This window comes from Musa acuminata, chromosome BXJ1-3 (genome assembly GCF_036884655.1).
Source record: "Musa acuminata AAA Group cultivar baxijiao chromosome BXJ1-3, Cavendish_Baxijiao_AAA, whole genome shotgun sequence".
Lineage (NCBI taxonomy): Eukaryota > Viridiplantae > Streptophyta > Magnoliopsida > Zingiberales > Musaceae > Musa > Musa acuminata.
In genome coordinates, this window is record NC_088329.1 from 35,818,408 (window position 1) to 35,829,600 (window position 11,193).

The 11,193-nt window shown below is 37.1% G+C and overlaps 2 protein-coding genes across 3 annotated transcripts; both read left to right on the top strand.

The window, feature by feature from the left end:
- The first annotated feature begins 1,995 nt into the window (after positions 1-1,995).
- On the top strand, positions 1,996-6,022 carry LOC135626349 (elongation factor 1-alpha-like). 2 transcript variants are annotated; one of them, XM_065131581.1, is made up of 3 exons: positions 1,996-2,095; positions 4,208-4,699; positions 4,971-6,022. In XM_065131581.1, exons 2-3 carry the CDS (start codon positions 4,238-4,240, stop codon positions 5,850-5,852), a joined length of 1,344 nt encoding a protein of 447 aa, XP_064987653.1. In that variant the 5' UTR covers positions 1,996-2,095; positions 4,208-4,237; the 3' UTR covers positions 5,853-6,022. The 2 variants fall into 2 exon arrangements, with proteins under 2 accessions (XP_064987653.1, XP_064987660.1); XM_065131588.1 differs by having other exon boundaries at positions 2,004-2,095; positions 4,211-4,699.
- Positions 6,023-7,389: 1,367 nt separating this feature from the next.
- Positions 7,390-10,611, top strand: LOC135626364 (small ribosomal subunit protein eS26y-like). The gene is made up of 5 exons (XM_065131599.1): positions 7,390-7,531; positions 7,612-7,704; positions 7,949-8,033; positions 8,147-8,277; positions 10,314-10,611. Exons 1-5 carry the CDS (start codon positions 7,529-7,531, stop codon positions 10,380-10,382), a joined length of 381 nt encoding a protein of 126 aa, XP_064987671.1. The 5' UTR covers positions 7,390-7,528; the 3' UTR covers positions 10,383-10,611.
- Positions 10,612-11,193: the final 582 nt, after the last annotated feature.

The window sequence follows — 11,193 nt, forward strand, 5'->3', positions numbered from 1 at the left end:
AGACTACTGCATCTCTTCCATATTTCTTACTTAGGTGTGTCTTCCACACTACTGCTGCTCTTCCATATTACTAAAGCTTATCTAAAGTGGAATCAATTTATTCTCTTCTTTCCCCATATCACACCATCAGAAACAGTAAATCAGAATCAATGTAGGGGATTGTTTTTGTAAATTACAATGAAACAAAAAGTTCAGAATAAGAAGGAACTGTTCAGTGAGCTCCTACAGTTGATACATACTAGTGCATCTCTTCCATATTTCTTTCTTAGGTGTGTCTTCCACACTACTGCAGCTCTTCCATATTACTAAAGCTTATCTAAAGTGGAATCAATTTATTCTGTTCTTTCCCCTTATCACACCATCAGAAACAGTAAATGAGATCCTGCTGCAGGAAGTTGCAGAACTTCATGAGATATTTTAGGATAAGGTGGAATCATATTATTCCCATTTTTTCCAATTTCATATCTTTGTAAAGTACTTTCAGATAATTCTTGATAGAAAAGTTTGATGTATATTCCAACCAAATATGACCTGATAATGGCATCCAAAAGTTTGATGAGTTTGGCTGTAAGTGAAGGCAGGAGCTTCACCAAGTCAACTCCCAAGAATTCCAAGAGTTGGAGGTCCAACTCTCTTTATTTGATTTGAAGCTAATAACCAAGACAAACTCAAATGTTAATACATCTAATAAAATGATATAATTACTACCTAGTAATATTTAGTACTAAATTGCCACAGAATATTTGTATTTGAAAACATATTACTGACTATTAATTTTATTATTAAACTATTACAAAATACATTATACCTTTATTATGTTTTCTAGAAAATACTAGTTAAACACATTTCCCTCTAATATTACTTGTTATAACATTAATCAAATGTATTTTGCATCAGTGTATCTAAAATTTGAAGTTTCTTTGGTAAATGTCACTCCAGTTTGTTTTGGTACTGACAAAATTAGGGCAAACTGGACACTGTCCATTTTTGGAAAAATTAGTAATATAATTATTTCAATTAATATTATAAAATACTAATGTTTTTCAAATGATACTTTTTTTTTTTTCAAAAAATATCCTTAACTGAAAAATAACTAAAACACTCCTTTTCTTACCAAATCTGTTTGCTAGTTTTAAACTATTACAATATTTTCATTTGGTTTGTTTATAATATTTTTTTTATTAATGTTTATTGTATTTTTATTGAGAGACTAAAAACACTTTAAATGCTATTAAAATATATTTTAAGTGACACCATATTATGTCTCTTTGGTTTCTCGTAAACTATTACGATATTATTTTTTTAGACCTATAATTGATTTAATTGAAGTTAGAAGTTCATTTAAATAATTTATAATATTTTCGAGTAGGTTTTATAATATTTTTATTATGGTGACTTGAAAACTATAACAAGTTAATTTTTAATTTTTATTTGGATGATATAGTTTGTCAACTATTATAAATATATATATTTAAATCATAGTATGATATATCAAATAATTTATAATTTATTTTAATTTTATTTAGCTCATTTATATTATTTTTAATTATATTTTATACTATTTTTATTACAGTGGCTAAAATACTATAATAGACGAAAAAATTTTGAGGAGCAATTTGAGTATTTTTTAATTAGAAATATTATTTGGAGGAAAATAAAAAAATATCGAACGAGGATTACCTAAAATATGGATATATTTTAGGAAATTGTGCATGTCATCATTTATAAAATATTTAGTTTTGGAATAATATTTATGTAATTACATTGTTGGAAAGGGGTGTTATTGTAATATCAAATATTGCTAGTGCTACACGTACGACTTCCAAGTGGAAAATCTAACTGGCAGCCGACAACGTCTAAAGCACGGACATCTAAGTGCACCGTTGGATCGAATCGGACGGAGATTACAAGACACCCTTGTGACCGTTAGATCAAGGATCGTACGGTCGAGCAGAAAACCCTAGGTCACATCTTACCCTCGTGGATCTCTATATAAGCAGCTCGAGGGCCTCTCCGTCTCCGCGACTCGGCGCTGCCTCTCTCGTTCGCCTCTCCCTCTCGTGCGATCCTCTCTCGGTTGCAGACTTTGTCGGAGGTGATGCTTAATCCCTAGATATTAGATTGTTGCTTCGTTCTCCTTCTGTGTTGATTTCGATAAGTTGAAGTGCGTATGCAGCCCTATAATTTAGATCATTGTTTGATTTTGTCGAAGCAAGTTCAATATGGTTGTCTTTGATCAAAGAGACCCTCGATTGCGTATCATTGTTTGGAGTTGTGCGGTGCAGTTGATTTGTGGTCTTGTTCGTTCTCGTTTCCTTTCTCATAGAGCTGAATCAAGCGTATCGATTTGGTTTACGTTGATCTTATGGTTTTCAATCGGTTTAGGTCGAGTAATTTAGATTGGAGATCTTGACATTGTGTACACTATTTTCTGGATGAGGTCTTAGATATTTCTGATGAGTGGATTATGGACTCCTATGTTTATTTCTTGCTTAGTTGCTGTTTTTCTGGTGTGGAATTATGATGAAACTGAAATTATACTTGTATTTTTTGAGTTCTATGATATGAGAAGGTAAGTCGTGATCTAAAAATTTGGGGGTATGCAAGCATCTATTGTCTAATGGAAAGGATAAAGGTTATATAGACCTTTGGTATAGGTTCAAATCCTATTGGATGCTATTTTGCTGCAATCCCCAAATTTGGTTCTCATGCTGGTATGATCGATAACAATGGAGATTTGCCCGATGAACTTCCCTAAGCGAGTTACTTTAAAGGGCTTATGGTCTTGATGGGCGTCTCCCGTTGTTCCCTCTTTCTGGCATGAGCTTTTCTTGAATGTTTATGATTGGCTAATTATTGCAGTTATTAAATTTTGTATCAGTAATTTATGTAAGTTCATGGCAGATCTACTTCCTATTAGTGATGGGCTTTATGTTTTTTTCCTGCGGTTGTGTGTGTTAATGATTATTCTAAGTTGTAGATATATTAGTTTCAATTCCATGTGAATGAGGTTGATTGTTATTTTCATTATATGCTTGCATTAGGTTTTTCTCATGTTTTTTTAAAGACTGAAGATTTGTTGTTTGCTGCACTGATTTCTTAGAGTAACACCATTTATTTGGCACTGAAGTTCAGCAAAATGTTGATTTCTTTTTGTCTTCGAATTTAGTTATCATGTCAACTTTTCAGTGACAAACAATGTCTAAGGCTATTCATATGCCTAAACCAAGATGTGTCTCTTTAAATGATTGATTTCTTCTTGTTGTATAGTCTTATCAAGTTGAACTTGATTTTCTAGGATTAAGTTGTTTTTCTCATGTTTTTACAAAGACTGAAGATTTGTTGTTTGCTGCACTGATTTCTAAGAATAACACCATTTATTTAGCACTGAAGTTCAGCAAAATGTCTTTGAATTTAGTTATCATGTCAACTTTTCAGTGACAAACAATGTCTAAGGCTATTTATATGCCTGAACCAAGATGTGTCTCTTTAAATGATTGATTTCTTCTTGTTGTATAGTCATATCAAGTTAAACTTGGTTTTCTAGGATTAAGTTGCAGTTCTTTGATCCTTTGTGTAATTGCTTTACATGTCTGAGCGATGTTTAAGTATAGTCGTAGTAACTTTATAATCCCTATTTTAGATGTTGAAATTTAGAAATGTTATGTTTAGTTTGTAGATATATTACTAAATTTATATATCTATATTCTGGCTATGCATATCATTTCTTTAGGGAATCCAAGTTGGTAGAGACATATTTTGGCTATGCCAATTTGTTTTGCTTATTTAGTTGTATAGCTTTCACTTGAGTGATGGCCTAAAAAATGGTTGCATATACTTGATTGTATGGTGATGGTTAGGTTGTCACTGTCCATGGATTCATTTAGTTGACTTCAATATCTCTATTTTATGGCTACCCAGAGGTTTGAAGTTACTGACATGTTGTGCTTAATGCATGCTCAACAATTCATCTCGTTGACCAATCATGTGGCTAGTTGACAAGATTGATTTCATAGCTTTTTCATCTTATCATTTTAACAACCCGAGACAATCTGGAATATTCTGTCAATGTAATGTATTCTCTTATTGTTTTTATATTATTAGTAGTTAATTCATATTTCTCATGCATCTTATCTTTGTTGTCACGTTCTGTGTCATTTTTAAATTACTATTGCCAGTCTGATGTTATCTCTGCTTTCTTTATTAGTAGTCGTGTTTGTTTTGAGTCCTAATCACCATGGGGAAAGAGAAGGTTCACATCAGCATTGTGGTCATTGGCCATGTTGATTCCGGCAAGTCGACCACCACCGGTCATCTCATCTACAAGCTGGGTGGTATTGACAAGCGTGTGATCGAGAGGTTTGAAAAGGAGGCTGCAGAAATGAACAAGAGGTCATTCAAGTATGCCTGGGTTCTGGACAAGCTGAAGGCCGAGCGTGAGAGAGGGATTACCATTGATATTGCTCTTTGGAAGTTTGAGACCACCAAGTACTACTGCACTGTGATTGACGCTCCCGGACATCGTGATTTTATCAAGAACATGATCACTGGAACCTCCCAGGCTGACTGTGCTGTTCTCATCATTGATTCGACCACTGGTGGTTTCGAAGCTGGTATCTCTAAGGATGGCCAGACTCGTGAGCATGCTCTGCTTGCTTTTACTCTTGGAGTCAAACAGATGATTTGCTGCTGCAACAAGGTAAACATTTCAAACCCCTCCTGTAAGGTTTTCTTAGTCTTTTCATGAACTCTCATTGTTTAAGATGGTGAAACTCTTATATTGTTTTGTTTTTGTCAACTCTCTTATCATTAAAACTGATATTTCTCCCTAGTACAAGCATTTTTGCTGTGCTACTTTCTTAGTCTAGAATCTAAGAGAGATGAAGTTGTCATCATCCATGTTGGTGTTGCCTGATCTTTGTAAGAATTTCTCCTTTTCCTCAGCTATTGCCATTTTTGTGACATTGCAGATGGACGCAACCACCCCCAAGTATTCCAAGGCCAGGTATGATGAAATCGTGAAGGAGGTTTCTTCTTACCTCAAGAAGGTCGGATATAACCCTGAGAAGATACCTTTCGTTCCTATCTCTGGATTCGAGGGTGACAACATGATTGAGAGGTCTACCAACCTGGACTGGTACAAGGGCCCAACTCTTCTTGAAGCCCTCGACCTGATCCAGGAGCCCAAGAGGCCCTCAGACAAGCCCCTTCGTCTTCCTCTTCAGGATGTCTACAAAATTGGAGGCATTGGTACTGTTCCAGTCGGCCGTGTCGAGACTGGTGTCCTCAAGCCTGGTATGGTTGTCACATTTGGTCCCACAGGTCTGACCACTGAAGTCAAGTCAGTTGAGATGCACCACGAAGCCCTTCAGGAAGCCTTGCCTGGTGACAATGTTGGCTTTAACGTGAAGAACGTTGCTGTTAAGGATTTGAAGAGAGGTTTCGTTGCATCTAACTCAAAGGAAGATCCTGCTAAGGAAGCTGCCAGCTTCACGTCCCAGGTCATCATCATGAACCACCCTGGTCAGATTGGAAATGGTTACGCCCCTGTTCTCGACTGCCACACTTCCCACATTGCTGTCAAGTTTTCCGAGATCCTCACCAAGATCGATAGGCGATCCGGAAAGGAGCTCGAGAAGGAGCCTAAGTTCCTCAAGAATGGTGATGCTGGCTTCGTGAAGATGATTCCTACTAAGCCCATGGTCGTGGAAACATTCGCCCAGTATCCTCCTCTCGGGCGGTTTGCCGTGAGGGACATGCGCCAGACTGTGGCTGTCGGAGTCATCAAGAGTGTCGAGAAAAAGGATCCCACCGGTGCTAAGATCACCAAGGCTGCAGTCAAGAAGAAGTGAGCAAGTTAAGGATCAACTGCAACTTAGTAGTGTTTGTTTCTTTGTTACTGTTCTTTGTCTTCCCGACAGTTTGATCGGCACCTGCAACTTAGCTGCCTGGGAGAATTTAGTTCTTCTCCTGGGTTATGAACCTTTCGCAGAGTTAAATTATTTGCTTTTAGACTTGTTTATTCTCAGTGCATGACGAGTTTGACTTTACATTGACCTTCGGGTTAGAATGGCTATTATAATTATTTTTACATATGCAATTATTAATAAGATCCAATGTGTCTCATTAGGTTTTGTTTGGACATGCTGAACCAGCCCTGAAACGTTTCCGGGGCTTCGTTGGGTGTCCCACTTCGCTCTAATTATATATTATCTCTTTAATTATATATATTTTTAATCAATTTTATTTAGTATCTTTATTTTTATATTTTTAAAAATCATATTTAAAATTTTATATTTATAAAAATAGAATATTTAATTTCGTTTCTCTTCCTATGCTCTGACAAAAATATTACACGTTACGTATATGATATTAAAATATAATTAAAAATTAAGAGAAAAAGATATTTTATTGGAAACGAAGAAGAAAGACAGTGTTATTTAACTTAAAAAATAGTATTATGAAATTACGACCTTTCCAATCGTGTTTTAATATTATTTTTTACATGACAGCACGTGCGTGCGGTATTTCTTGCACAGGTGCAGCCAGGACTGGGCCCACAGAGCACCACTAATCGTCGCACAGGTGCTTGATGTATGTCCTGGACGAAACAAACCCGATATAAGTCTGCTGCATTAGGTCCGGCGCCCATTTCACCGAAGGGAGCTCTCGTCTCGACGGCGACAAGAGGCAGCGTCGGAAACCTCTTACTCGATCTCCTCCCTTGGGATTCCCATCGATCGATCCATGCTGGGCGATCGGTTATCTCCTCTGTCTCCATGCTATTCCTCTCCGGAGAGTCCTGAGCGGGCACATCCTGCTGCTATGCTCGCATCTGCGATTTCTATGTAGTTGATCGATCCATATGTGCTTGCTTGACTCTCGTTTGTGGCAATTTTGGCTGGTCGATCGGGACTGCAGCTTAGGTTTTCTTGGCGTTGTTCGACTTTCACTGCTGTATCAATCATTTTACTTGGGCGTCGTATCAAGCATTTTGTCTCTGGATTGGTGTTCCTGTAGATGCCATAAATTATCTGAAAATGTCAAGGTGCAAATATTTTTTTGGGAATTTGTGTTCCTGCGGATGATTTCGCTCCCGTCCACCATTGGTTTGCCAAGATAAATTAGAATCATACTGCACATTTTGGTGTTCTAATCGACTTCCTTGATCAGCATATACGTTATCCTGATGTACTGATGTTTGATTAATGTATGCTAAATAAAGCTCTCGTTATATTAGTCTGGTTGTCAACCAGATTATGTTTAATTACGTCGGGTCAATTTGGGCTTCGTTTAAGATTTTGGACCGAACCCAGCAGAGTCCGGTTTAATCGAGCCTGTTCTTGTTGGGCCGCAAACCCCACATAGCAATTAGCATCAAGTATACGGCTCTCTTTCGTCCGATCTAAAATGGACGGCGGATGTGCCAAAGAAGCGGCTATATAAGTTCCTCCGTGCCGTGACCCTCCCTTTCCATCCCGCCGGTTCCCAAACCCTAGGTGGTCGATCGCGCGGTTGAGCGGCGAAGATGGTGCGATCGAAACCATAGCCCTTTTCTTCAACGCCCTTTGTTTGGCAGATCTGATCTCGATCTGTTCATCTGTGTTGCAGACTTTCAAGCGTAGGAACGGTGGACGCAACAAGCATGGCCGCGGCCACGTTAACTTCATCCGATGCTCTAACTGCGGCAAGTGCTGCCCCAAGGTATTGCTCCTAGAGATCCTTCCTTTTCTCTTTCTCTTCTTGCCTTGAACGATTTGTTCTTGCCGATCTTGGCTATTTCCTTGTGTGTTATATATTGGAGGGTTTAGATCACTTTCGGTTGCATTGTACAAAGATCAGATCTTGTCTTTTCTTTCTTTCTTTCTTGTAGACTCCTGTCTTGGTTTCTTGCTCGATCTATTTCTTTGTGTTCGTGCGACTCATCGCTGTTTTTTTTATCTTGAAGGACAAGGCAATTAAGAGGTTTCTTGTGAGGAACATCGTGGAGCAGGCAGCCGTAAGGGATGTGCAGGAGGCCTGTGCTTATGATGGTAAGCTCCGCCCTTCTTGCTGATCCTTGTCTCTTTAGAGTTTGTGTTCTCTTTTTCTTTGTTTGGCGCAAACATTAATGTTTTTTTAACCAAAAGTTGACAATTGTTCTAAGGTTACACTCTTCCGAAGTTGTATATCAAGATGCAATACTGCGTCTCTTGTGCAATTCACTCGAAGGTTGTCAGGGTGAGGTCTCGTACTGACAGGCGGAACCGTGAGCCACCGCCGCGTTTCAGGCGCAGGGTACTTCTCCGATGACGATATTCATGCTTATTCTTATGTTGTATTTCTGTAATAGTATTTTCTTTGTTATTATTCTTTTCCATGTTTTATGTGTTTTTTGGTCTATATGCATGGGTGTTTCTTGCTCGTGCAAAAATTAGATATCACAGAAGTTCAATTTCAGTAGAACTGGTGCTTTTTAACTTGAAATTTGGCTTGTTAAATTGTTCCTAAAATAAAATTCTTTTTAGGTTCATGATGCTGTTTATCAGGTGTGTTGGCTTTGATTGTTTCTGTATTCTTCTTGAGTAATTTAATTTTTAGCTATCTGTAAATGCTTATTAGCATTATTTGGTTAAATGCACGTACCATCTATGTGAAGAAAGTGATTGTTGGGACAATAGAACAGCCCTAAAGTAGTGAGAAGTCGGATTTCTGTTTACTATTAACAAGTTTTAGTAAATGTTACCAGTGAATTTTTCCATGGAGCATACAGTTGTCAGTTTCCTTGTCGTGTTAACTCAGTCATATTATAGTTGGACTTGCAATTCTTAAATTTAATATCAGTTATTTGTTGGTCACTTTATATTTTATGCTTGAACTTTTTTATTTCATGCAGCGAAGATTATGTTTGAATTCATCAGATTAAAGCGGAATTAGTATCTCTATTTTCCGTGTAAATCTTAATGGTATTATCCTTGTTAGACCTAAACACATATGGAAGGAATGAAGTGATTTGAAATATCAATTTCCCATTTTTTTTTATACTTGTCATCCAATTTTGGTGGCAATAAGGGGATGGTGTTACAGACACTTTCATATTTTACATGCGAAATCAATTCATGTACTGTTTCTTCGAGTTCTTCCATCTCTTGCCAGTCTGTTCTGGGATGTCAAATTTTTATCAGGGATTCAATTCAACACAGAATTTCATGCCAGCTACTAGCTTAGGCTTATATTATGAATTCTGCTGAAAAAATGGAGGCATCCATTTTGTTGTATGAATTAAGGCCTTTTTGATGCCATGTTCTGGTGCATTAACAGATCTAGAAGACGCAAGGCAGTTTCATTTTACCGATTTATAATATTGTAATATCTGGCATTTTTCCTATAGGCTTACAATCCTACTAATGTTTGTTTCAATGAATTCCATAGTGAGTTTGCATGTGCATAGGAATATGAGTGGATTGTTAACCGAGGCTTGTGTTTCTGTTTCCCTTCTGGTTTAAATCATTAGTTATTTGCTGAAAATGGAGCATAGAGAATGGGGATTTGTTAATGTTGTTTACGTGGAATAGTGCAAGCCTATTTGGCATAATCATTTGCCATAGTAAATATGTGTGATCCAATTTTTTTGGTGTATCAAAATGTCATAATGGTGGGATAGCTTTTTTAGGTGTCACTAAGTTGAGTTAATACATACTCATCCAAAAGAATAATCACTATTTTTGGAAGAAAGAAAATGGATTTAGATCCCCTGTGAAATTCTTGTAAGCAGGAATATTGACCCTAGTAGTAGTAAGTGTTGCTCATTCTTTATTACCTCTTAAACCTGTATATGGAATTCTTTCAATATTTATGTATATACCATAGTTTCAATGAGGCTACAAAACAACATTTAACTTTATGCATCCGTCACAGCTTCAGATGGTGATTCTGATGAAAGTTACAAGATAGCTTCAGATAGTTTCAATGAGGCTGCAAAACAACAAAGTATATGAACCACTCTTACCATTGTTACAAGATAGATTTTTGACACTTAATGAAACTCAAGTGAATTATGACTTGGTACTATCTTGTAACAATGGTAAGAGTGGTTCATATACTGTGTTTTGTTTCATAGGATGCAGAGCTCACGGTTGGGTACGTGTATAATGTATAGGAATTATCGGAATATGAGTAGCAACCGTGGGATGTCTCTAGCGATGTGGCCTTTCGTTGTATTTTCCTTTACTGATACTTTAGCTGCATCTGTCACCATTTGGATATTGTGGTAACCATGTTTCAGTCTTGTATAATTTTGTGGCAACTAAAATTCTTTTTCACTCCTGATGCAGGATGATCTGGCAAGGCCCGGGCAAGGACCTCGTCCGGCTGGTGTTGGAAACCCTCCCCCCCGTCCATGAATGCAATGGTTTTCTGATGAAAAAAATCATTATTAGAGCCTACCGAGGGATTAGGTTGTGCGAACAGTTTCCATTTAAATGTTCACTAGACAAATGGTCTTTTTTTGCTGCTGAATTGATGTTACTTTTTGATGGTCGCTGAAATGCTTTGTGCTATGTGTTTCCTTTTTAAACGATTTCGTTGAAACGTTATTCATTTGAATGAGTATTATAATTTGGTTGGTACCCAGTCTTTTTCTTTTTATTGTAGTTTATGATGGTATTGTGACAGAAATTAGGGCTTTTTTGGGATTCTCAATGTTTTGTGTGCCGAGCGGCCCCACATCGCAAGGAATATTGCCTCCAATAAGAAGACTGGTAGATTATTGTGATAACTACTTACGTAAGACATGTATTTTAGATTGCATACACGTGCTCTGGCAGTATACATTAGTCTAAATCTACCACGTGTGAGCATTTGAAAAGGAATCTCATGGAAATCCAGAACATTGCTTCGATGAAGTATGCAGTAGATTTGGTACTATGTAGTTTATTTGGGATGGGAAAGAAGAAACAAAATAATGAGAGTGAATGATACCCGACAATTAATTCATATGATATTTACGTGTTAATTCGCATAAGCGAACCTACAAAGTGTGATGTGTTGATCTAGTTGTGCATATAATCATTTGCTTCTATGTAGTTTCCCTGACCCTGTTAGCGATGTGGGAATCGCAAGTAGAGAAATATGATATAATTCGTGTATTTTGTTACTATTATTTTGATATTGTGATTACGGAAAACATAGAAGCTTGTCCATGCCGAAAGCCCG